Genomic DNA, 27,467 nt, shown 5'->3' on the forward strand with positions numbered 1-27,467 from the left:
TTTGATGTCAAAATTAAAATAGTAGTTTTAAAACACTTTGCAGGTTTGTAGATTTTTCAGAGGGCATCCTAGTGGCTAAAATCTAATTTTCTACTTATTTTAAATGGGCATCTGCAATTTTTCATGTGGCCAAGATCATGTCAAATAGACCAAAGCAAGTTATAAACATCCTTCTGAGATCATTGCTGCCTATTTGAAAATCTTTAAAAATCCATCACACCAAGCATTGTAATTACATTTTCTGTGGAAAGGATGATGTGCTCTCTCTTGATGCTTTTCTTTACTAGCAGTGGAATGCAAACGTAAGGCTAAAATCTCAAAATGTATGAGAGGGGCGCACACAAAATTTTGGTTGCAAAGTAGATTGCACATGCATATCTGCAGTTCAGCATTTAAAAACATCTTTACAGTATACCTGATGTTTTTCCAGCTATAGATACATACATGTATAAAAATTAGCATCAGTCCTTCTCGTTGACTTCGCACATAGTATTCCTGACAACCAAAAAACCCACAACAACCACTAGAATATTCAAAGGCAAATAGAAATTGCTGCTATGAGACTGTTGTAAGACTTTAAATAGTTGAGAATTAGCAGGGAAGCTGTCATTATAAATAGAATGAGCACTTAATGACTTCTCTCTCCATCTTATGTGTCATCTCTGCATAGCGCTTTTTCGCTTAAGAAAAGGTCTGTTTCTTGTGGGTTCAAGGAGACAGCTACCCTTCCTAGATGTGTTATTCTTCATAGTTTACCTTCTTTAATGATGAGTTGGCTTAAGACTTAAACAGTCATATATAATTCACCCAAGACTATTGACCATTTACAGAAATGTGATGCTAGAAATTCAACTTTCAAATTGCCAGTATGCTCCCAGTGTCAGAATATATCCATTTCTGTGGCCCTAGTTTGAATTTTTCCTTCAGATTTTTTTCTTCTGTGTCTGTCGCTGCGATTATACACAAAAGATCACTGCTTGTCCAGTCTTTTCTGTCACCCTCTTTAGTGCCTCTGAAATTTAAAGTTCAAGGAGGACCAGGTCTGACTTCTTGAAGGAGTTAAAAGGTTTTCTGAAATTGCATGTCTCAGACCTGTAGGTGGGGTGGAATAACATAATCCTTCAGCTCTTTTATTTTTACTGTATTTATTTTAGGGTACACCAGGAATGAAGGGGGAAAAAGGTGACAGGGTAAGTCTGCTTTAGAGTCAGTTTTTCTCAGATTTTTCAGTTAAACACTATGTCTTTAAAAGCACAAACACTTTCTAATAAAACACATGTTTTGGTTTTGATTATTTAGGGTGACATTGCTTCTCAGAACATGATGCGAGCAGTTGCAAGACAAGTTTGTGAACAACTGATAAATGGTGAAGTGTTGCTTGTTTTGTTTCGCATACTAGTAATTTACTACTTACTTTGTTAAAATAGAAAAGAAGAGCTTGAGTGATCTGATAGCTGTCCAATGCCAATGAGTTGGTGGAAAAAAATGTAGCACTAAATTTTTACCAGATCCAAATGGCTAGCTTGATCATGAACTAATCTGTGACCTTCTGAAATACACGTGCAAATCTAATACTCTGTACCAAAGGAAGGTGACTTTCTGTTTGTCAATCTGGTCCATAAGTACCTTATCTTTGTCATAAAATCAGTATACATTTTTTCATTAAACATGTCTTACCTTCAGGAGGAGGGAATTGGTGAGAAAAAGGATGTTCACTGCAGGTACTTTGCTAGCAGGAAAAGACAGATGAGTGTTGGATAAATACTGTGCACAGAATCAGCCGTGCTATGCAAGTAAAAATTATTTTTGTTTGGATAAGGACTCCAAATTGAATTTCAGTCCTCTACTGCCACACAGTGCAGCTCTGCAGCCCGTGAAAGTGTTCTCTACAGAGGCTTTTTCTCTCTGTCCCTGAGGCAGGTTTTTTGCCATCAGTAGACCTGCCGAGGAGGACAGACACCAATGTGCCTATAATTTGTTCTTAATATTGTTTCTGCAACAAGAGTAAGTGCTGATTGAGGTAAACAGATACACCCTTTGGATGATTAGGAATGCTTGGGGAGGAGGACAGTATGCCCTTTAAAATGTCTGTGATGGCAGCTGTTTGAAAGATGTCTATTAGTGAGCCATCACAGAGGAAGGAAAGTGAATTCATGAATGCATTAGGCTTATAAATAAGGATGTGTAATCTGAGATCTTTTAGCGTCTCTTTTTTGAATGTCCCTGCCTTATTTTTTTCATAGTCAGCTCACCTCTTCAAAGGTGTGCTAGGACTGGCACATTACACTTATCAGGTAGGGCTAGACGTGGCTCCCAGTTAAGGGCTCTTTTCTGCATAGTTTCACAGTGCTGTTGCTTTTGTCCAGACACCTTTCCTTGGAAATGAAATTTTCCTGTATGCAGAAGGTAGATAGGTACAAGCCTATGCATCCTGCAGGTTTAAGACTTCAACAGTAGTGTCCTGCTAGCTCTACACATGAATAATTCGTACTGTGTGGTAGCTTCAGAGCTCTGAAGGTACATAGAAATGTGATGCTCCACCACTGGAAGTGTAACAAGTCCTTTCTGTTCTTCAGAGTAGAAATAACCTCTAATTAGAACTCTGAGAGCAAGAGTATTGTAAACAAATGCTTATTTTGTGACTTCAGTTGCTTTAAAATTAATTTTTGTTAATGTTATTGGCTGCCAGAATCCCCTTTACCTTTCTTCCCTCCCTCCTCTGTTTACATTCAGCCTTTTTATCAGACATTCATGTTAAGTCTTCCCAATTCATCTGTGCTATTTAATTACTAATTTATTGAATGGGAACAAGGATAGGATTTAATGAAGAGAGATAATTTGTTATTCATTCGCACTCTGATAAAAGACTTTCACTCATTTCACATGGTTTATTGAACCATTTTTCTTTCGTTTTGAAGGTCAAATGAGCCGATTCAATCAAATGTTGAATCAAATCCCCAATGATTATTACTCAAACCGTAACCAGCCAGGCCCACCAGGCCCACCTGGTCCCCCAGGAGCTGCTGGGACGAGAGGAGAGCCTGGACCTGGAGGAAGACCAGGATTCCCAGGACCTCCTGGGGTCCAAGGACCACCCGGTGAAAGAGGTGAGTAAATTCCAAGGCAGCTGTGTATTTCACAGTGGACATAGTGCAGAGGCTGCCAGAAAGGCAGTCTGATCCCTTTACCGTGTCAAACTAGGAAGCCCACTCCTAGAAGTAGCCTGTTAGGTCAGTTGGATTGCTGGAGGGACACTGATGTTCTGGAGGACAAGGTTAATTACATCAGTGCTTTCCTCAGTCTCTCCCATGCTCATGTTTCAAGAAACAAAAAGTTGGTATAACATTTTGGCTGCTGTCTCAGACTTCCACAGGATATCCCAGAAAAGTGAATGTACTCAGAACTCTTCTGGCACTAAACAGCTACATCTTGAAAGGCTGTTTGGAGTAACACAACTCTGTAGTACAGAACTCTGATTAAGAGAGAAAATGAGTCATTACCAAAACCAAAAAAAAAGTAGGAGCTGAAAGAATTAGATCTACATCCTTGGGTCTTTGCAGTACTCTGAGAGAGGGAAGCAATCCTGAACTGAGTTTGAGCGTATGGGTAAACATATTTCGTGGCTACCTTGGATCACTGCAATGGCATGGAGTGTCTGTACTGTACTATGTTGTGGCCTTGACTTATTCCATAGGCTCAGTGCTGCATTTTCTAGCATATATTGTAGTATAATATTTAAAAAAGACTGGGAAAAAATCAAGGAAGAATGAATTTCTGAATTCTGCTCTTAAACTTATTTCATCATAACTGTTTCTAAGGAAGTGTGAAGCATCCTATAGCAGAAGTATGCAAGCTTGAAAATACCTCCCTGTTTGTAGTTTAAAATAAGAAGGTTCTGTGGTGTTTTAAGTATCTCAAAGACTTTTCCAGGTTTGAGAAAGTTTATTCACAATAAATTACCTCTGCAGCCTACTTTATTTTTAGGTTAGTGTATTTATATCCAAATTATTTTCCCAAAAGCACGTTTGGACATCTGTAGAAAGTGAGGTTTGACCCAATTTGTTACATTAATTAATGGGAGCTAAATATTAATATCAATTAGAGAGCATGAAGAAATATATGTGGTTTCCTTCCTTTGGTTTTCATTGCTGTTTTGGTGTTTTTTTTTTTTTTTTAATTTCTTCTGTAGGAATGCCTGGAGAGAAAGGTGAAAGAGGAACTGGATCTCAAGGACCACGAGGTTTGCCGGGACCACCTGGTAAATATTTTTTGTTTTATCAGATTACAGAAAAGTAGGAGAAAAATACAACATTTCTTCACAGGGAACTAGACTACATGTGGTGAATGAAAATGCTTTACTCTGTCCACTTCATGTTTTTGATATAAATTAGAGTTCAATGGAAACCCCTGCAAGAAAGGGCAATTTAGAAAGATTTTTGAATGTGGCTAGTAGGTATTTATCGTATATTTACTCATTTGGCATGCTTGCTTGTGTGAAAATGTTTTTAATGAAAATACACTGTCCAAATATTTGACAGACGTTTTCATAAGTTTTATGTGATGATACTTTTGCAGTCTCTAGTTCCATTTTTCACTTGTGATTGCTGAACTACAAATTGGCCCCAGACTACAAAAAACTTCAATATGCAGAGTTACCAGATGATAGAGTCAGATGATTTGACCGTTGGTTTTGCTCTTTATATAATGCAATTTTGTTCACTGATGCCTTGGCAGAAATCAGCTGCATCATTTGTTTCTGCTTGTAGTTTACTAGGCTAAACATGGTTTTTCATTACAGGACCCAGAAGACTCTTGCAGCAAATTGTAGCCTCAGTTATTTGAAGCTTTACTTTTCTGCTAACCATAATAAGAGCAGTTCCAAAAAAAACATTACCTCATCTGTCCTGCGGCTACAGCGTAGCAGAATTAATGTACTCCTGTATTTTAATTGAAATCCAGTGTGCTCGTCTAATCTAGTAGTTTCCCTTGAGATCTTTGTATCTTACATGGAGGGGAAATAAACCAGAGAATTCATTCATGTTTTGTACTTGGCTCAAACCTTACTAAATCAGTTTCTGTGAATAAATCCTTAAGTAAGCCACACACAGGGAAGCAAGTAATGATGAGTCCCATTTCTAGTTTTCTTTTGTTTTTCTTTCTGTTGACCCCCATATAGCAACAAAATGCGAGTGTTTTCTCACCAAAGACATAGCCTAGACTGTATAGTCTAGACAGCAGTAATGTTAGCTATTTTATCAAGCTGGCTCTTAAAGAAAACAACCCCACAACCTTTTAATTCTAAAATTAGGTCCACAAGGAGAATCTAGAACTGGTCCACCAGGCTCCACAGGATCACGAGGACCACCAGGGCCGCCAGGTCGTCCTGGAAATGCGGGTATTCGAGGTCCCCCAGGGCCACCAGGATATTGTGATTCATCCCAGTGTGCTAGCATCCCTTACAATGGCCAAGGATTCCCAGGTAGGTTATGAACAACTTAACTTGCATTTAATAGCCTTCACAGATGTGGCTGTTCATACTGAGCTGCTTTACATGAGACAGTCCTGCTAGCCTGGACATGCCAAGTCAGAAGGAAATGGCTGCAATGAGCAGGCCTGCCTCATTGTAATGTGCAATCATTTGGACTTTGATGCAGATTTACTTGGTGTTAAGTGTGGTTTGCTTTAAATAGGAAGTAGTAACTAAATATTTTAATCTTTTTTTATTTTTTAAAACATAGTAGTTGACAATGTTACTCATAGGATTTAAGTGACCATTTTCTTCTTCTTCTTTTTTCCCCTCCATCCCCACCCTTTCCAATTGTCTTCAGAACAAGGTTGAATTCTCCATGTTTCTCTTGAAAAATAAAAAGAATGCTGTGGTTGGCAATTTCCGTGTGTCTCTTTTTGAGCAAAGTCAGGACTATTTATACAAAATTGATAAATGAAATAAAAATTCTCCACAAAGAAAATCAGTGATACAGTGCAGACAACTGAAAAACACCACGGTCCAATAATTTCTACTGAGTTAAACGCCATGGAGTCTCTGATTAGCCCTGGGTCATACCAGCCTCGCACTCTGTGACGTAGCTCAAAACAGTAGGCTGCTTCTGGAATCAAAATAAAGTGTCACAGCGGCCACCAATTTCTTACTGGAAAGATTCTAATATATTTTAGCATGGGGATCCTGCAGGACCACAGTATTGTTAACAAATTAATATGTATGCATTGCAACATCTCAAAATTAGTGTATGTGATACTACTATTGGATATGGTTTGCTGTTAGTGTATTGTGCATGTACCCATGAAAAGGGAAAAAAAGAGAAAAGCTATATATATATATATGTACACGCTTGCAGACTCAGTGCTGCTGGTTAAAAAGCCACGTGGTTGTGCGGATCTCGCACAAAAGTCTGATTGAATTGAAAAAGAAAGAAAATTGTACCTGTGATTCAGCAGTGTTCTCCTTTCTAGTAAGCAGCTATGTATACATATATAAATATATGCCTATGACTTAACTGTTATGTATTTAGTTGGATGAAAGTATATTTTTGCACATCAGATGGACTTTTTAAAAGACTAACATCATCTTTGACCTGTTTCAGGTTTCGGCTAACACATTTTCTAAGTCGCCAGTGCTGCTTACAGTTTGAATACATGAAAATCCTGTTTCTGAGATGTTTGCGCACGTGCTTATTAGAAAATGAGTCCGTATGGATATTTCACCACGGATGTGGTTTTTGAACCATGTTGGCCTCATAGAATGGGGAGATTCCTTTTACTAACACAGCTCATGAATGAGACAGAGGACAGCAATGTCAATTCCTTAAGCCTGTTGCATTTCAATAATAAAATAGACAGTCTTCCTTTTCTAAAAAAAGACCCAGACCACCGAAAGCCTCAGTGGCGAAGGAGGCTGATAAAACTACTAACCAGCAAAGGTAATGCCATTAGAAGAGACAGATTTAACCTGGTAAATGAGAAATGACTTATGTAAATAGTAAACTAATTGTGGCTTGTAAATGATTTGTATGGGACCGTATCCACTAAAATCTGTTAACAACTCTACGTGATGCTTTTGCGTAAAAGCCTGCTGCTGCTTGCTACGTGCCGGAATAACATCTTTGACAACTTATGAAACCTCCCTGTCTGTTTCTCGTTACCGACATATCTGAATCGGGGCATGTGCCTTTTTTTATATGTAATCTTGTTGGATTCTGTAACTGCAGTTATAAATACCAAAGTTTTATAATTATTTTTCTTCTGTTTTGCTGTAGTTTTTGGTGTTCCTGCAGCACCAGCTGTAACTCGGTTTGTTACGAGGAACAGCACCAGAAAGTGACATGTACTGTATATTGCCGCTGGTGATAGTTCTGTCTACACTTACTTTCCCATTCTCAGAGAAAATTAGCATATGCCAAACCCACCTGTTCATTTTACCTGCTCCATGTCTTCTATTAATTACGCAGTCTAAAATAAAGTCCAGTGGTTGGATTTACTGAAGTAGTTGTAAAATAATATTTTTATTTGATTTGCTTTGGTTTTTTTTTTAATTTTTCTTTTACAATATTTGGTCCCTTGCATAATTTAAGACTCTTTCTGCAGTGTTTTGTGTGTTATAAATACAAAGTTTTTCAAAATTAATTTTAAACTTTTTATTATTTTTCTGCCAAATCGTATTCATGAACAAAACTGAAAAATACCCCCCAAAAACTACTAATTTATGTATTTATTATATGGAAATAAGATTGGTCTAACAATATGTAGACAAATTAATTTTCATTGTGTTTGTGGATTCAAAGACATGCGATAACTATTATGTTCAATCGGACAACTATTTTCAACCAGAGCCATACGTGCCTGAAAGTGGACCCTATCAACCTGAAGGTGAACCCTTTGTAGTACCTATGGAGGCAGAAAGGAGAGAGGACGAGTATGAGGACTATGGAGTCGAAATGCATTCACCAGAATACCCTGAGCACATGCGCTGGAAAAGATCGCTGTCAAGAAAAGCAAAAACAATGCCATAAAAGATGTGTGTCTTGTTTTGGTTTTTTCGGTTGGTGGTTTTTGGGTTTTGCTATACTTGCATTGGCAGATACATGCAGGGAGAGTGCATTGTTTCTTTTGCAAAATAGCTTTCTGGTCTCTTCATATCAGACACACCCCTGTTTTGTATCTTGCCTATGTGGGGATAGCAATGTGTGTACCTAGAGACTTCATGTTGCTCTGGAAATGCTTGTAAAATATTTTTGCTTACAGTGGCTGCGTACAGGTTAATATGTGCATCCAGTTATCCCAGTGCTGCCTTTTCATTAAAATAATGTAAAAACAAGTAAGTAAAAAAAGAAAATCAAAAAACCAAAACAAAAACAACCACAGAGCTGCTGCAAATTTTCTAAGGACTGTCTGCTTTAGCGCTACATTTTTCTTCTTTTTCAAATGCACTTTTGCAGTTCAGTCAGATCACAGGTCAGCATTATCTAGTTAAAAAACAAAGAAACAAAAAATTCCCTCTCCTTCCAATATCATTGTCATTTTCTTCTATTCTTAGTTACACTTTTCAGAGCATATACTGCTCTTATACATCTCCTTTAAACACCACAAACATTAAGTAGCTGAAGTCCTTGTATCAACTGGATACAGTTTAATAATACCTGAAATCTCCTTGTTTGTAGACACAGTAACATTTATGCCAAATTGCAGTCAATCCTGCAAAGATGGATTTGCATGTTTATGTTGTATATTTAGTATGGATTTTTTTTTTCCAGAATACAATGTTTCTTAGTTATCAAAAGCAGTTGGAAATTGTTTGCAAGACTATGGATATAGAATTGCTGCTTTTATATTTTAACTGCAAATTGTGAATTTCACTGCCTTATATTATTTATTTCTGAAATGAAAGAGGCATTTTTCAATAAAACTACTGAAAATTTATGTGTCTAGTCCTTTCTTGAAAGGCACTGAGACTGATGTATGTGTATTCTGTTAGTGTTATTTACTCAATCGTTTGGAAATGCCACGTACCAAAATCAATTAGAACAGGAAGAATCTTAAAATAGGTAGTTGGGCTGTGGTGTTTAGAGGTGGGTGGATGAAAGGAGGAGAGGTTTCCTCTCTCTGAGGTATGAACAAGACTTTTAACAAATTCAGTCTGCAAGGCATTTGGTGAAGACAGTGAAAGAGAGGTTCTGAGCTTCAGTTGCTGTCTGTTTTGGGGTTTCTGAGGGATGGCTGTTGCGGAGAGAGAGACTTTTTCCACCTGAGGAACTACTTGAGCTGCAGTGAGTGCCTAAAGCCACACAAACTTTTAATTCCTCATGTGCTGCAAGCGTTGTAGCCAGAGCAGCACTGAGTTCAGTATTATCAAATAGCTTGTTTGAGGAAGTAGGTGTCTGGTGTTTCTGAGCTTCATCCTGCTGGGACCAAAAATGAGCTGGCTGTTATCTGATCAGGAGGTTGTCTGTATCTGCACAAGCTTTGATCACAGTGATGACTGTGATGTAGCTTTACCTGGAGAGACAGGGATGATTTGGAAAAGAACAAAACTGCGGTGGACCAGAAGAATCACTTGCAAACTGAGGAGGAGAGAGTGGACTGGTGGTGATCCTTCCTATCCATGGTATCTCAGCCAAGGTCTGTCTTAGAAGTAGAAATGGATTTCACCATAGGACCTGGAGCAAAGCCTGTTGACTTCACTGGGAAAGCTGGAATGCTGTTTCTTAAGATCGTGCAAGACATCTGTCACAGACGTAAAGCTAGATGTGCAGGCTGGCTTCCCCATCACTGAATTTTACTCTTCACTGGAAGCTATGTGACAAATTTTAGTGTCCACAAATGTAAATTAAACAACTCCATAGACCTCCTGACTGGTTATCAGTGAAATGAAATCCAAGCAAATGGCATTTCAAAGAGTGATCCTGATTACAGCCATATGTCTTTAGACTGTAAGAGAATAATTCTGGGCTGAACTGAGGAACGTTTAAAGGAGAATCAAAGCCGTCAATTCTTTGTGTTTTCTTCTAATTGCAGAGAGTTAAGCATCAAAAGCATGTTCTGCAGCTTGGGGTGCAATAAAGAAATGCAAGTGTCTGCAGAAAAAAAGATGCTGGTGGAAATTTGAAGAAGTGATTAAAATGTTTCTCTGAATTGTATTTAAAAATAACATCTTGCATTGGTCTCCCATCGGTCATTTTCTGGCATTAAGTGTGTCCCTAGGACAAGGTGCCCGTATCTTCTTAAAAAAGATTTCCTTCTGTCTGCCAGACTGAAAGTTTTGCCTTACTTAAAGCATATATTTTAAATTATTTTTCGATTTCTTCACAAAATACACCCAATGCCTGCCAACCATGCCTTATACTCTTTGTGTTCTTTATTAATATCATTCTTAACAGAGATGCTGCTATTTGATTATCTGGTAGCCTGAAATATTTAAAAATTTAATAAAACCTAAGCTTGTTGGTAGCCAGTACATTTTAATAACCAAATTCTGCTCACAGTTCTGCAGGATGGATACAAGCTCTAGGATGTGTACTTCCTACAGGCACAGAATTACAAAGTACGAGCAGCGACCATCTCTGAACTTGAGAAGAGTGCTGATAAGCATTTGTATTTTAGAAAAAAACCCCCATAATCCCCAAACGTGGTTAACACCTCTTTCACCTATGCCACACATTTTGACAGAGTGAGACGGCTTCTGACAGCACATTTTGAAGTAAAAAGGACTTTTGCTGTCTTGTCCAAAATATGGAGAAAATACTTGAAATGTTTGGACAGCATATAAATGAGTGTTTACTGATGGAAGCCAACAAGGAAGAACAACTCATTTCTAGGAATTCTCGGGGGAATGACTCGTGGGGGGGTGGCCAGGGATGGGTGACACTGCTGGGAAAGCTGTTGCAAGGCTGAGCCAAGCTAATCCTGGAGAAATACAGATGCAAAGCAAATACAAACAAGTTTGAGTTCCTGAACATCTCATGTACAACTGAGCAGTTTACAGTCTGGCAATTTTAAAGAAGGAAATTGTTTAAAAGCTCATTTTAAATTGTATATGCATTTTCGCTCATTTTGGCAAAAAAACATGGATAGGAATGAGCAGGTGGGAGAGGGCTGCAGCTGATTTGAAATTAGGATGGAGCATTGCAGAGAGGAAGTTAATGAAGACTCTCTGTGCGTCCTGCAAACATTTGCTCAGAGAGCAAAATCTTTGAACTCCTGATAGTATGGATAGGAAAGCTGCACAAATACCCAGACAGTGTTACTGTTTTATGGAGGCGAAATATTATGGTAGTGCATCGCTAATGAGATCTCTGTGCGATATTAGGCAAAACCAGAGTGAAAGGCAGCATGTAAAGAGCCTTATTTGAAAGCGTGCCTCCCTTCATTTTTATTTCTGTTGTGCTTTTGTTGTTGTTGGTCTTTTGAATGCCCTAGCACTGACTGCACGGAGGTGCTTATAAAAGGAGAAGATAAAAGGACAGTGACTGACTTTGCCAAACGTGAAGAGTTTTGACCAACAGCATAAACAGTTGATCTTTGTTCCTAAGAAGACCCCTTTTGGTAAAAAAATGGTATATTTGTGATAACTTGATCAATCTATGTAGATCTTAAAGGCTATAATTCGTATTAACAAGTTTCCAAAATACATTGCACTGTGGAAAACACATTAAAGGAGTCACATAGTCCTTAAGGTTGTTCAAAGGCCTTGTGAAGTAAAATAATGTGTTGATATTTTTTGGCTGCAGCTCAGACCAAAGTTCAAATGGGAAAACATTTTGGGAAGATGTTGCACTGTGAAAACACCAATTATTTTCCTGTAAGGTTTTCAATATAAGAATTAGTATCTTTTGTATCATTCTACTTTAGATGCCCCATTGAACACATTGATATGAAGGTAATTGTAATTCTGATCTTCAGAATCAGAAAGATCAGACCAGCTTATAGCCATCAAGAAAATGCAGCTTCTAAGAAGAACTTTCCTTCCTTCAGTATTCTCCAGAAGACCTGAAACTTTTGCCTTGGCCAGCTGGTTGAAAGATGCACAACCATCACTTTCGTGCTCTGGAGAAAGAGGTGGGAATGAAAGGAAATTCTCTTGAAGGCTTCTCCACAGCTGAACATTTCTTAGGTGACATTCAGCTAAAAAGAATAGACTCCAGCAGTGATTTTAGTGCTGATTACCTCCTGGCCTCTAAAAGGAAATGCTCATTTTCATTTTCATTATTTTCCAGTGCTGTTTGTTTAATATATTTCAGTCTCATTGTTTTTGTTCTTTTGTGTCATACATGAGATCATTGAGCTAATTGTGATAAATTGCACCTTGGAGAGTGATTTTGAAATAAAAAGTGAAATCCTGCCTTCTGTAAGATCTGCTATATTTAGCCACTGAGTTTTTCTCTTGTTTTCATTTGACACATCTGTTCTGTAAGCTTGGAGATGTAGAAAGCCCTTAACAATAAAATATTTGCTTTTTGATGAGGAAATGCAGCAAGACCATTGTCATCCAGATGCTGCTCTCAGTTTCATTTCTGGGTCAGCTTTGTTGTTCTTAATTTCTTCATCCTTGAAAACCACGGTTTGTTTCTGAACTGTTCTTGCAGAATAGTTTAGTGCCCAGTTTGACTTCCACTGTCTTTTATTCCTGTATAGACAGTCCAGAATGTCTTGAAGGCTTAATTCATGACCACTGTAACTTTTCTTTGTACAATCTGTATTTATTCCTCCCTGGAGTAATGCAAGCTATGCATTAGATATACAAGAGTTGCTGAAGATTTGACATTTCTGGGTGCTCATTTTGAGACACCCATTGATCTCTAAGTTTCAGAAGACGACAAGGCTCTAATAACTTGACTTTGACAAGTCTCAAGTTGTCTTCTGAGTGACTACCAAGATTATTTGTATAATGTCAAATATTGACCAAAACAATGAAAATAAGTGTATTGGGTTTGTGTGGCAAGATTTTGGGGGGGTGGGGGAGATGCTACAGGGGTGGCTTCTGTGAGAAGCTGCCAGAAGCTTCCCCTATGTCTGATAGAGCCAGTGCCACCAACTCCAAGATGGACTCTCTGCTGGCCGAGGCCAAACTCATCAGCGACAGTGATAGTGCTTCTGTGATGATAACATATTTAAGAGGGGTGAAAATACTCTGCCGAAATACAGCCAGAGAAAGGAGTGAGAATCTGTGAGAGGAACAACTCTGCAGACACCAAGGTCAGTGAAGAAGGAGAAGGAGGAGGTGCTCCAGGCACTGGAGCAGAGATTTCCCTGCAGCCCGTGGAGAAGATCATGGTGAGGCAGGCTGTCCTGCTGCAGCCCATGGAGATCCACAGTGGACCAGGTATTCACCTGCAGCCCATGGAGGACCCCACACCAGAGCATGTGGATGCCTGAAGGAAGCTGTGACCCTGTGGAGAGCCCTCACTGGAGCAGGCTCCTGGCAGGACCTGTGGCCCTGTGGAGAGAGGAGCCCTTGCTGGAGCAGGTTTGCTGGCAGGGCTTGTGACCCCATGGTAACCCACACTGGAGCAGCCTGTTCCTGAAGGACTGCGCCCTATGGGAGGGACCCACGCTGGGGCAGTTGGTGAAGAGCTGCAGCCCATGGGAAGGACCCACATTGGAGAAGTTTGTGGAGAACTGTCTCCAGTGAGAGGGACCCATGCTGGAGAACAGGAAGAGTGTGAGGGGTCCTCCCCCTGAGGAGGAAGGAGCGACAGAGACAATGTGTGATGAACTGACTGTAACCCCCATTCCCTGTGCCCCTGCACTGCTTGCGGGGAGGTAGTAGAGAAAATCAGAAGTGAAGTCAAGACCGGGAGGAAGGGAGGAGTGAGGGGAAGGTGTGTTAAGAGTTGTGTTTATTTTTCATTATCCTACTCTGATTTGGTCGGTAATAAATTAAACTAATTTCCATGTCGAGTCTGTTTTCCTGTTATGGTGACTGGTGAGTGATCTCTCCCTTTCCCTATCTTGACCCAGGAGCCTTTAGTTATATTTTCTCTCCCTTGTCCAGTTGTGAGGGGGAGTGACAGAGCAGCTTTGGTGGGCACCTGGCATCCAGCCAGGATCAACACACCATAATAGCACAGAGAAGAAATAAGATACCTTCTAGCTCTCATTTTCATAGCACAATATCCCTGCAAAGTTCTTAGGCTAAAAATACTGAAGGAGACAAATTTTTTCCTTCAGCTATCATGAAAGCAGAAAAGCTTCAGATACTCAGGAAATACCAGAAAGCAGAAAACAAAAGTTGTATCTTTTTCTATTAGAAAGGGCATCTATCCAGAGACTTCTGCCATAAACTTTGGCAGAATTGCAGGTCTCTGAGAAAAATAAAAACATTTATAAGTTACCAGAACTCCAGTATTGATCATGAAAAAAGTGTTCCTGTCTGGGATAAACAGAAGCATATAAAATTGATAAATACCTTGAGTAATGTTGTTTTCACAGCTACCAAACTGAAGCAAATGTGAGACATTTATGAGTTATAGTGGCCTGCAGTTTGTGTCTCACGGCAACCACCACTGGAAAATTGCAACACATTATACAATGTTTGCAACTTTGGTCTCTGTTCATGATAATAAGCAGAACAAAGTAATTGAAGTTACTGTACACTGTACAGTAACAGTTTTCTCTTTATCAGTTATGGTGATCGCAAGAGTCGGGCTTTTTAGCCTGGCAAAGAAAAGTCTGACAGGGAGGGATCCCTCTGCTGTCTTCAACTCCCTTTGCCTTCCTGCTATTCCAAAAAACTTGTTTTCTTTTTATTTTGATGGCACTATATGAACAAAAGATTAACTAAGTTCCTGGGATTCCTCGATCATGCACTCTATGTGTCTTGCAGTTTGCTGTTGCTTCTATTGCATCCAGAACTGTAAAGCAGGGTTTTAGGAACAGTTTTATTGTTCTTGTTGTTGATACTTGTAGAAGTATTGGCCTTCTCAAGTCTCCATGTTTCTTTTTGAACTGCTAGTCCTCTTCATGCTTTTATACTACTGTTGTAACAGATAAACAAGCCGGAAGTCTTCTGGGCAGAGTTTATTATTTTTCCTATGTGTAGATACAGGTGTCAACTACCAGATGAGATGATTCAAGACATGTATTTATCCCAAATCTATTTATTCTACGTAATTACAAGAAACACTGCAAGTACTTTTTGTGCACTGGAGGACAGTGAAAAAAAATACTCTCAACTGCAATGGCTTTTAATTTTAACTGTGATTTACTTTAGGGGTAAATAACCAAAGATACAAAACCATAGCCAAGGTTTGAAATAGAAAGAAAATCAATGTAAAAAATATAGAAATATTTCATGTATACACACCCACTTACAGATAAGGAAAGCTTTTTTTATTTGAAGTCCAATTTTTTTCTGTAATTACTGAATTTTGGCTGATTTCAATGTATTTAGGATTTTCCCCTAAAAAGCCAAAAGGCATCCTGGCCCAATGTCCATCCTTAGATGTTTATCCTTAAGTTTTCAGTTCTAGAAACTCTGTTGATGTGAGAAATGTCAGCATAACATCAAATAAAGGATAATCTGCAGACTTGTTTTCTTTGGCAGTTCCTCAGAATACCATGAATACTCTGTGTAGCTATTTGGCAATGCCCTTGTGTACAGTATATCTGACAGAAAACGCCTGTAGACTGTAAAATCCCAGCCAGCGCATCCTCCAAGGTAGTATCCTGAGGTTATATTTCTCAATCTCCCTAGCTGATCTCTTTTCAGTAGCAACAGAAGTCAAAACAGCACCAAACATTTCATATATCTGTCCCGTTTCTCAAAGACATGACTGAAAGATGTGTTTTCCCTCTACAGCACTTGCTTCCCCAAAAATGATCCAGGAAATTGCTAGTGAAATAGGTGAAGTTTTCAGAAATTTGAAGAGAAAAGATTTGAAAAGTTTAGGAAAGATTAAAAGCTTTACTTTAGACAGTGGCATAAAATTAGTTTTTCAGTGATTCAGAACAGTGCTAGCCCAAACTAAGTTCCTACCCATAGGTGAATAAAACCAGGTAGGTAGACCATCTTGCACAAGAATTATGTACTACCACCGGGTCACAGGTTGCTCCCGTTTCTTCCCGAATCTGAGGTATTAGAGGTGATTAAAATGACAGGAAGGGGAAAGTAGCGCTAATGAGATTTCCAACAGTTTCCTCAGTGCAATAGACTAGTTAGCATGGGCCCAAACACTGAGCTATCATCAGTGCACAGAATGCTTTATCAGTGAGCCACGACGATAAGGAATTTCAAGAAAAAGATACTCCCTAAAGGCCATATCAGTATTAACTAGCCTTGTCTTTATTTAATTCCTTTAAATCACAACCTCTTTCTGCAGCTGAGGTGGGAGAAAATTCCTAATTTCTTCTTGCTCAGGTAGATGGTGTCATAGAGAGAAGGAAGAATTTGCAAGCTATGACTCTCAATGCCCCAGTCCAACAAATTTCTAACCACTGTCTCAGTGTGGATACTGGAAAGGCACATGTATCTGTGAACCTGAAAGGTTTAGAATAAGGAACTGAACCAAAGATCAAAAGTGAAGGAGTAAAGGGGAAAATGCACAGAGTAACATCCAATTGCAGTCACCAGCTGATGGAGTTTGCTGGCTGCGTTTTGTCCTAGAGTAGTCTGGGAGGAAAGGCTAGTCTTCAAGAGTGGAAGAAAGCTTACTCTTTAATGAGGAGGGAAAGAGAAGGGAGAAATGTGACTTGCTGTTCTTCCTTTGATAGAGAACGATGTAAGGACCTCTTGTGCAGTAGGTGTCTTCATTCAAACTCCATCTACTTGACATCATCCCAGAAATCAAGGTAATTTGCTCAATTTCATAAGGACCATCATTGCTCTTGACCAAAAGAATATTTTATGAAGGGTGGTTTTCTGACTGCTCCTTCTTTTGTCCCAAAAGTAGAGCACAAGTTATGCTGTTGCTCGTCTGATCAGTTTACATGCTAACAGACAAAAACCTCAATGGGACATAACCCATTTTATTAAGCACTTCATCTTTTAGCCTGTGAACTAAAATTTCAGTTTTCTAGCATCACACTCTAAAATAAGCATCAGAGTTTCCTGTAAAATCATAGAAAGGCGCATGTTCCTTAGGAAATCTCTAGAAGTGCATCCAGGTGGTGCAATATGAGAACCTGAACTTGGGGATCTGCATATGCAAGAGTGACCTCTAGACTTGGAAGATCGGCATATTAGATTAACCAAACTTGTCTCATGTTGCCTGTCATGAGGAAAAGGATGAGCGCTCTGTGTGTGTCTAGCAAGACATCACTGCATAAGTAACCTTTTCAACAGCTGCAGACTGGCCCTGCTACGGCATCACTGGGGCATGGGCTGATGGCCCCAAACTGGGCTGAGATGGCATCCTGGGGCATAGGAGGGTGGGGAGTTCCCAGTGGGTGTCTGACAGGGACAGTCAGGCCTAACACTGCCCTCAGGTCTCTGAAAATACTATTTTCTGCTCATAAAGTATTTTACAATATTTAGTTTGGGAAATCCTTAAATGGACATCACTGGGGCTACTCTTTCACCAAGCTGGATGGTAAAATTTTACAAAATGTGTCCCTTATGAGGACTATATGGGCTGTTCCTCCTAAGACTGGAGGTGTGCTGTGATGCACAATGGCTGCTGACACTGGAAGATGACTCAATACAGCACAGCCTTGCTGGAGAGATGGAAGAGAGTGAGCGTTGTCACTAGAGATGACAATGAGGCCTCTGCTGAAAGGAGAGACAGGGAATAAATTAAGAACCCAGATATTATGCATATAATACTTGGACTACAGACATTGGAACAGATGTAAAATTTAAGAAAACCCACAGTTTTGCTCACAAATCTTCATGCTCGTGTTTAGTACAAGGCTATTTACTACAATTCACTGAGATCTACTGGGGAAAAATTATGCAGATTGTAGCTGATGATCTACATGAATACAAAAAAAGAAAGTAAGAGGCCTACACTTTTAAATAAATGTACTCACCATGCCTTTCTGGCAGAAGATACACAGATACAGTTTCTGCATATTCTAAAAATGTAGTCATTTGAAGAAGGAAGTGACTGACACTTGTTTCAAAAGGAAGTGTGTTCAGAAATGTGAATAAAAATTGCTGTATCATAGAATCAGAGAATCAGAGAAGCATAGAATGGTAAGGGTTGGAAAGGACCTTCAAGATCATCTGGTTCCAACCCCCATGCCATGAACAGGGACATCTTCCACTAGACCAGATTGCTCAGAGCTCCATCCAACCTGACCTTCAATACTTCCAGGGAGCGGGCAGCCACAGCTTCTCTGGGCACTTCCAGTGTTTCACCACCCTTATGGTGAAGAGTTTCTTCCTAATATCTAATAATCTAATCTAAATCTGCCCTCTTTTAGTTTACAGCCATTCCCCCTTGTTCTATCACTACACACCCTTGTGAAAAGCCTTTCTCCATGCTTCCTGTAAGCCTCCTTCACATACTGGAAGTCTGCTATAAGGTCACCCCAGAGCCTTCTCTTCTCCAGGCTGAACAGCCCCAACTCCCTCAGGCTGTCCTCATAGGAGAGGTACTCCAGCCCTCTGACCATCTTCATGGCCCTCCTCTGGACCCGCTTCAACACATCCATGTCCTTCTTATGTTGGGGGCTCCAGAGCTGGACTCAGGACTCCAGGTGGGGTCTCACCAGAGTGGAGTAAAGGCGCAGAATCACAGAATCCGCCCCCTTGACCTGCTGGCCACACTTCTCTTGATGCAGCCTGGGATACGGTTGGCTTTCTGGGCTGCAAGCACACATATATCCTGCTTTATGCACCGGTATATAGAAATACTAACTAGAAATGTAGAATGAATAAAAGCTACAGGCAGTTATTTATAAATAGATATTTCAGGCAATTCTCTTTGGAATTTAGCTCTAGATGGAAAGATATTAAAAGGAGACACTGACAATAATCTTGCAGCCAAGAACTGGTTGTGCCAGAGGCAATATTACAGATTTCCTGAAATAAAGGTTTTCTTCAACTATCCTACATGAGAGAATTTGTTCGGTTGTGTGACTCTGACTCAGTTCATTCGCAGTATGTCTCAACTTCTGTCTAACCACGTTACTCAGACTTGCAACTTGTAGTTTTAAATTCCTGCTTTAAATGAAAAAATCCTCTTTTCACATTTCTGAATATTTCTATGTCTGTTATTCAAAGGTCAATGGTAATACTACTGCCATATATGACTAGGTATAACAAGAACACTTTTTTCTATTTTCTGCATAGTAGTATTGTGCATTTTTAATAGATCCATCTTGCTTATTAGAGTGAATGAAGAGTTCATAATGTCTCAGAGAAAAACATATTACCCACCCCTTCTTAGAAGTACTTCTAAGATGGTCTTATAAAATGTGGTAGAGTTCAGTCTGAAGTTGAGATACTAGAGATGAAATAATACCTGGATGGGGATATGCAAGGATAGTTTAATTTCAGATCAAGGTATAGATCTCACCCAGAAACTCTCAGAAAAGGCAGACCTCCCTTAATGTTATTACCTCTTAGCAGTGTTTATCAGACTTTCTACATGTATTGTAATGCTTCATAAATGTATATGTCAGAACAAAACACATTGGTTTTATGGTAACTTACAACATTAAAAGTTTCATAAACATATGTTTTTGGTATGAAAGAATGCCTCTGGGATGTTTGGATACTATACTAGATGGTCAATTAAGAAAGTCCAGTCAACTGTGCCTTCAGAACCCCAAAACATCAAAAAAAGCTTATAGTTCCCTTCCAGAATGACTTTTTTTTTTCCCTGTGTTTTGCATTCCAAATAAACAGAGTAAACAGAATGAGGTAAACTATGATAAAATGTGTTTTGTGATTCAGAAGATGTATATTCAGTGTCATGTCTTGGTGTAATACATATTTCACGTATTTAATCTATTTTGATTTGCAGTTCTGAGAATGGCTCCAGCTACAACAGTTGGGAAGTTCGTACTGTAATACCAACAGTGTATGACATTTTGTTCCAGTTTAAATTTCACCCAGTTTTATCTGTTACATCTGATTTTATTCTTGCAATTCTTTCTCCAGGATCATCACCTACATAAAGCTGCAAAATTATGCATATTTCTAAAGCTGCATGAACCATTTCAGCTTTGGCAGTCAAAATTTAAAACCAACATTTCTCACTTTCTTAGTATGTAGTCTTTTGGCACATCACATTGGACTATGGTTATCCTGTAACATTAGTAGCATTGTGCATTGTACTGTGGGAAAAGCCACATCTCAGTCTGGTGGAAATTCCACTGGAGGAAGAACTAGTTCCTTCCAAACCAATTGGGTTTTGCCTTTAATAAACTCTCTGGAAATGGATCAGTATGGAATTTCATGAATTATGGCCAGATTTTCAATAGGTCTCAGTACTCTGACTTAAGGTTAGCTTTTTCCCCCAGAAAGTTCATCTTCTGATTAGGCACCGAGTCTGGATACACTCTGGGTTCAGATGTGAATCAGCTGTTTAAAGGAGAGTGGTTAGCCATGCTGTCGTGGTGCTGAGCCCAAGCTAGCAAGGTCTGCTGAGAGGATGCAATTTTTGCTAAGGTTCAACACCAAACTAGCATATCTACATAGCTTCTGAGTTGGAGGTGGCTTGAGAACACATCTGCAAATGCAGGTAGGGCTTCCACATGCATCTTTTGAAGCGACTGTGCAGCCTTAATCTAAATGAAATGGTCATGTTTTCAAGAATGCCTAGCATGTAAGAACGCATTGTCTGGCTTCAATGAACGTGAATATAGAGGGTAGTGTCTGAGAAAACTCAGGGAAAAAAATGCTAAGAAGTGTCTTTGGCAATCAAAGTGCATAGACTAAAGGCTAGATGAGAGGGTGGAATTGGTTCAGGGTGGTAACTCAAGGGAGGTGGTGGGATGGCATTACCAGGAGTAGGGGGAAGAGAAAGGAAGCAGAAGGAACTGAGGTACTGCTCAGCTGTAATGCACCCTGGGAACCCCTATGGCATCCCTATAGGATCAGCCACTGAAGCTCGGCAGTTTACTTTGCCATTCATAGCTACAGTAAGCTCGCTCACTTTAGATCATGAGCCTGTATTTCTAAGTGATCCAGTGCTTTCCAAGAGGATGTATGAAGTGCCTACAGGCAGGTAAACAGTCGAGAGTAAATTATGAAGTCTTTTGCTAAAATCTTTTCCTCCCTGGTTAGCCAACCAGGCCATTTAGGAGAAGACTGCATGGCAAGTGCCTCATGGTGGGATCCCATGCCTAGATTATGTTTTGGGTTATGGAAACTCATTCGCTGTTGAACTTCACCAAGCATGAGACTGGGAAAACATCATCTTTCGGTGAGTGAATTTGGATCTCTTAACTAAGTATGCTACTTGCATTTGTACAAAAGTAAAGTGCAGAATAATTTTCCTGTGGGCTATTTTTAGGGTAGAAACTAAAATATGCTCCAAGGAGGAAGAAAGTAGAGAAAAGGATTTTCTTTCCCAAGTTAAAAATACCCATTCATCTCTTCTAATAGGTAAGACACACAAAGGGCACATCTGCTAATAATATCTGCAACTGAACAGAAACATAGGAGTTAGGTTATATAAAAGACTATTTTAACATTTTATTATTAAATAAATAACATTTACCAAATGTTATTCAACATTTGCTAGGTGTTATTTAATAATAAAATGTTGAAATATTAACATACAATATTGTAATATTTTAACAATTGATGAATTATTTTTGTTCTTCATTTATTTTAACAAATGATGAATAAAAATTAAATCAGTTTTGTAATTCCTGCAAGTCTGTGGTCGCATATATTTAAGTGAAATATAGGTAGTTGGACAAGGACAAATGAAAAAAAAATCAACAGTAATTTATCTCTGCTTTCTCTTGCACTTTAATGACATTTAATTTTTCGTAGGTTTCTTCCTATCCAATCACACCTTCATTTTTGAAAAATGAGGCAAATTGTAGTGGTGCTGTCAGTCAGCTTATTACAGATTGATAATTTTTCACTTATTCCTCACATTTTGCTGGAGTAGACCAGCACGGGTCAGTGGATGTCTGTTATAGGCTGCCTGACTGCGAAGAACAAGTTTATAAGGCCTTCTTCAGACAGCTAGAAGTAGCCTCATGTTTGCAGGCCCTGGTGCTCATGAGGGACTTCAGCCACTGAGGTAACTTCTGGAGGGACAACAGAACAGAGCATAAGCAGTCCAGGAGGTTCCTAGACTGTACTGGTAACTTCCTGACCCAAATGATAGAGGACCCAACAAGGAGAAGTGCTCTGCTCGATCTCATACTTATGAACAAAGAAGGACTCACTGGGGACGTGAAGGTTAAAGGCAGCCTTGGGTGCTGTAACTATGAGATGGTAGAGCTCAGGATCCTAAGAGGAGGGAGGATAGTAAAAAACCAGCTCATAACCCTAGACTTCAGGAGAGCAGACTTTGACCTCTTCAGAAATCTGCTTGACAGAGTTGCATGGGATCAGGTGCTAGGGGGAAGAGGGGCCCAAGAAAGATGGCTGATATTCAAGGATAAGCTCCTCCAAGTTTAGGAGCAACCCAGCCCAATAAGCAGGATGTCAAGCAAAGATGTTGGGAGGCTTGCATGGAGGAACGGGGAGCTCTTGGTAAAACTCAGATGTGAAAACGGAGTATACAGAAGGCAGAAGCATGGACAGGTATCCTGGGAGGAATGTATAAACACTGTCTGAGCATGTAAAGATGCAGTGAGGAAAGCCAAAGCCCACCTGGAGTTGAACCTCGCCAGGGAATTCAAAGAAAGCAAGGACTTCTATAAGTAGCAAAAGAGTAGGGATCTGGTCCTGCTGCTGAATGGTGCAGGGGCCCTGGTGACACAAGACATGAAAAAGGATGAAGTTCTGAAAACCTTCTTTGCTTCAGCCTTTACTAGTAAGACTGGCCTTCAAGAATCCCAGTTCCCAGAGCGCAGGATGAAAGTCAGGAGCTAGGAAGACACACCCTTGGTGGAAGACAGTCAGGTCAGGCAATACTTAAGCAACCTAAACGTACATAAGTCCATGAGCCTTGGTGGAATCGTGAGTGCTGTGGGAGCTGGCTGATGTAACTGAGAGACCACGCTTGATTATTTTTGAATGATGATGGTGATTGGGAGAAGTGCCTGAAGGCTGGAGGAAAGCAATCTTCAAGAAGCACCAGAAGGAGTATCCAGGGAACTACAGGCCAGTTAGACTCACCCCTACCCCTGGGAAAGTGATGGAACAAATAATCCTGGAAAACATTTCCAGGTAAATGAAGGACACGAAGATGATTAGGAGCAGTCATTGTGGAATGACAAAATAAGTATCATGCTTGATCCGCCTTGTAACCTTGCATGATGAAATGACTGCTTTGGTAGATTAAGAGAGAGCAATGGATGTTGTCTACCGGGACTTCAGGAAGGCTTTTGACACTATGTATATCCCATAAGCTCCTCATAGCTGATGAAGTATGGACTGGGTGAGGAGGCAGTGAGGTGGATTTAAAACAGGCTGAACAGCTGAGTCCAAAGAATTGTGATCAGTTATACAAAGTCTAGTGGTGTGCCCCAGGGTTCAACACCAGGTCAATCCTTTTCAATACCCTCATTAATGATCTTGATGATGGCGTAGAGTGTAGTCTCTGCAAGTTTGCTGCCGACACAAAACTGGAATGGCTGCTACACCAGAGGGTTGTGTTGCTATCCAGAGGAACCTCAACAGGCTGGAGAAACGAGCTGACAGGAACCTCATGAAGTTCAATCAGGAGAAGTGTAAAGTCCAGTATCTGAGGAGGAACAAACTCATGTACCACTACATCCCAGGGGCCACCCAGTTGGAAAGAAGCTTTGCAGAAAAGGGCATGGGTGTTCTGGTGGACGTAAAGTTGAACATGAGCCAGCTCTGTGCCTGGCAAGATCGTGGAGCAGATCCTCCTGGAAACTGTGCTAAGGCACATGGAAAAAAAGGAGGTGATTGGTGACAGCCAACATGGCTTCACCAAGAGCAAATTGTGCCTGACAAACTTGGTGGCCTTCTACGACAGGGTTACAGCATTTGTGTATAAGGAGCAGTTGGTGGAAGAGCAACTTACATAATCTGCCTGGACTTGAGCAAAGCATTTGACACTGTCCCATGAGACATCCTTTTCTCTAGATTGAAGAGACATGGACTTGATGGATGGGCCACTCGGTGGATAAGGAATTGGCTGAATGATCACACTCAAAGAATTGTGGTCAACAGCTCAATGTCCAAGTGGAGACCAGTGACAAGTGGTGTTCCTCGGGGGTCTGTATTGGGACCAGTACTGTTTAACATCTTCATCAATGACCTGGACAGTGGGATCAAGTGCACCATCAGGAAGTTTGCCAATGACAAGAGGCTATGTAGTGTGATTGACATACTGAAGGGAAGGGATGCCGTCCAGAGAGACCTTAACAGGCTTGAGAGGTGGACCTGTGCAAATCTCATGAAGATCAGCAAGGTCAGGTGCAAGGTCCTGCACATGGGTTGGGGCTATCGCAAGTACAAATACAGGATGGGCAGAGAATGGATTGAGAAGAGTCCTGAGGAGAAGGACTTGGGCATGCTGGTTGACGAGTAGCTCAGCATGACCCGGCAATGTATGCTCACAGCTCAGAAGGCCAACCATATCCTGGACTGCAACAACAGAAATGTGGCCAGCAGGTGAAGGGAGGTGATTCTGCCCCTCTGCTCTGCTCTGGTGAGACCCCACCTACAATAATGCATCTGGAGCCTTCAGCACAGGAAGACATGGACCTGTTGGAGCTGGTCCAGAGGAAGTCCACAAAAAAGATCAGAGGGCTGGAACACCTCTCCTATGAGGAAAGGCAGAGAGAGTTGGGATTGTCCAGCCTGGAGAAGAGAAGGCTCCAGGGAGAACTTACTGGCCTTCCAGTACCTGAAGGGGGCCTACAAGCGAACTGGAGAAGGGCTTTTTACAAGGGCATGTAGTGACAGGACAAGGGGTAATGGCTTTAAACTGAAAGAGAATAGATTTAGGTTAGATATAAGGAAGAAATTCTTTACTTTGAGGGTGGTGAGACACTGGAACAGTTTGCCCAGAGTTGTGGCTGCCCCCTCCCTGGCCGTGTTCAAGGCCAGTTTGGACGGGGCTTTGAGCCACCCAGTCTAGTGGAAGGTGTCCCTGCCCATGGCAGGGATGTTGGAACTAGATGATCTTTAAGGTCCCTTCCAACCCAAACCATTCTATGATTCTATGAATGTGTTGTTGCAGCAAAGAAGACTGATGATATCCTGGGCTGTTGTCACCATTCAGAGCAGCGCGGCAATAAACAGAGTGACAGATGCTCTCTGTTAAACAGCTCCTACCCTCCCACCCCCCCACCCCCCTGGAAAGGAAAAAAGGAGGAAAAGTGAGAGAGACTTACAAATTTAATAGTAAAATAGCTTTACTAATAACACTAATAATACTATTAATATCAATAATAAGAGAAATAAAATAAAACATACAAACTGATACTGAGTTTCCCAGAGCTGGGTGCCACAGCATTGTTTAGAAGTGTTGCCAGCAGGTCAAGGGAGGTGATCCTTCCTCTTTACTCAGCAGTGGTGAAACCATACCTGGAGTACTGTGCCCAGCTCTGGGCTCCCCAGTAGAAGACAGACATGTGCAGACTGGAGAAAGTCCAATGAAGGCCCACTAAAATGATTAAGATACCAGAGCATCTCTCCTGCGAGGGAAGGCTGAGAAAACTGAAACTGTTCTGCCTAGAGAAGAGAAGGCTCAGGGTGGATCTCATCAATGTGTATAAATATCTGATGGAGGGAGTAAAGAAGATGGAGCCAGGCTCTTTTCAGTGGCATCCAGTGACAGGACCAGAGGCAAGGGGCACAAACTGAAACACTGGAGGTTCCATCTGAGAATGACGAAAAAACTTTTCACACTCTGAGTGTGACAGAGCACAGGTAAAGGTTGTCCATACAGGCTGTGGAGTCTCCCTCCTTGGATATACATCCAAAAACTGTCTGGAGATAGTTCTGGGCAACTTGCTCTACGTGGCCCTGACTGACAAAGGAATTTGGGCAAGACGACCTTCATAGGTGCCTTCCAGCCTCCACAGTTATGTGATTCTGTGACTCAGTAATTGGCTCTTTCTTAATCTCTGCAATGCAAAGTGCACCATACCTGCATGCAAAACACTTGGGCAAGAGTAAGAATATTAATGTAATTTGAATTTCTGGCACAATTTCTCATGCTGTAAAAATAGTTGTTGAGATAAAGCATGAAGATGTTATTAGCAGTGTTTTATGATCTCAGATTTTGAGGTCTTGCCAGTCTAGCCTTCCCCCGCAGCTCCCACTGCAAACTTCTCTCAAAGAAGTGATGAGTATCCATCATTAGCATAGCAAGTTTCCAAATATTGTGACATGAGTCATGTACTTTTATGCAGTCACTCTCAAAGCATTTAAAACAGAGGCTTATTTTCAGTAGTGAACCCCTAGAGAGGACAATATTTTAATTTAAACAAAAACCAAAGCACTAAATAGTGGCTACAGTTTTGGAAGAGGATGGGAGCCTGATGTGTGCAGAGAGAGCTTCTGAGCATCTCTGCTGTGACCTCCATGACATAGTGGTGTTCCAGGACCAGCATAATTTCCCACCCAGCTCATCCGGCACTTCATAGATCTGATGCCACTTAGAGCAGAATTATGTGCTCTGTCTCAGAGGCCAACTTCTACTATGGTTTGAAAAGCTGCAGTTCTGCGCTGCTTTCAGGCAGACCTGAATTTGGACCAGAACAGTTGTTTGGTTCTTGTGTAGAACTGATAATTAAGGCAATTATTCCAGTCGAAAAGCTTTTACAGAACGAGCTGTCCTAGGACAGATGAAGGAAAATGGAATAGGAGGAGGTCATAAAATAACTGATTTCTGACTGTGCTCATCTAATTCCTGCTCTTAATCTTTTTCCAGCACCTTGCAAAATAAATAATTGTAGTCAGCATGGGAAGTAAGAATTTACAAGGCCTTTTTTTAGACTGAAAAGTGAGACAATAATGAATTCAGCTCTTTCTGCCTTGTTTTGATGGAGGACCAACCTTCTCCTTCGCAGAAATATTCTGCTTTTAAATTAATCATTAGCTGCCACCCAGTAAAAGCTCTGGGGCATAGACCCCAGCGCCAACTGGAACATTAGTGACTGATCCAAGGGGGAGCCTTCTCATCCTTTAAAAAAGGTGTTTGTTAGAGGAGTATCCTCTTGATGGGAATGATCTGGGGAAGATCGCTGACAGCTATCTTTCAGTGGTTTGTCACTCTGTGGCAGATTAATGTTCAGGTGCAACATACTATTTTGACATTACCTCTGAATTGTTCCTTCTGGAGAAGTAGATTCAGGCCTCTCAGTCAGAGCTTGGCTTATTGACAGGATTTGTCACAACCACAACCACAAATCTTCAGGGAGGGATGAATTATGTCTTTACCTAAATGGACCCTTGG

General features: G+C 40.5%; 1 protein-coding gene across 9 annotated transcripts in view; it reads left to right on the top strand.

The window, feature by feature from the left end:
- COL12A1 (collagen type XII alpha 1 chain) overlaps positions 1–8,914 on the top strand; it is a 106,385-nt gene extending 97,471 nt beyond the window's left edge. For 7 of the 9 annotated variants that reach the window (XM_075414498.1, XM_075414496.1, XM_075414499.1 and 4 more), the window contains 6 exons: positions 1,155–1,190; positions 1,300–1,366; positions 2,919–3,107; positions 4,190–4,258; positions 5,309–5,479; positions 6,603–7,856. In XM_075414498.1, coding sequence (XP_075270613.1) covers positions 1,155–1,190; positions 1,300–1,366; positions 2,919–3,107; positions 4,190–4,258; positions 5,309–5,479; positions 6,603–6,613 — 543 coding nt within the window. In that variant the 3' untranslated portion in view covers positions 6,614–7,856. Of the gene's footprint in view, positions 1–1,154; positions 1,191–1,299; positions 1,367–2,918; positions 3,108–4,189; positions 4,259–5,308; positions 5,480–5,828 lie in introns of all 9 variants that reach the window. The other 2 variants (XM_075414504.1, XM_075414497.1) reach the window with 2 other exon arrangements.
- Positions 8,915–27,467: the final 18,553 nt, after the last annotated feature.

Source organism: Opisthocomus hoazin, chromosome 2, assembly GCF_030867145.1.
Source record: "Opisthocomus hoazin isolate bOpiHoa1 chromosome 2, bOpiHoa1.hap1, whole genome shotgun sequence".
Classification (NCBI taxonomy): Eukaryota; Metazoa; Chordata; class Aves; order Opisthocomiformes; family Opisthocomidae; genus Opisthocomus; species Opisthocomus hoazin.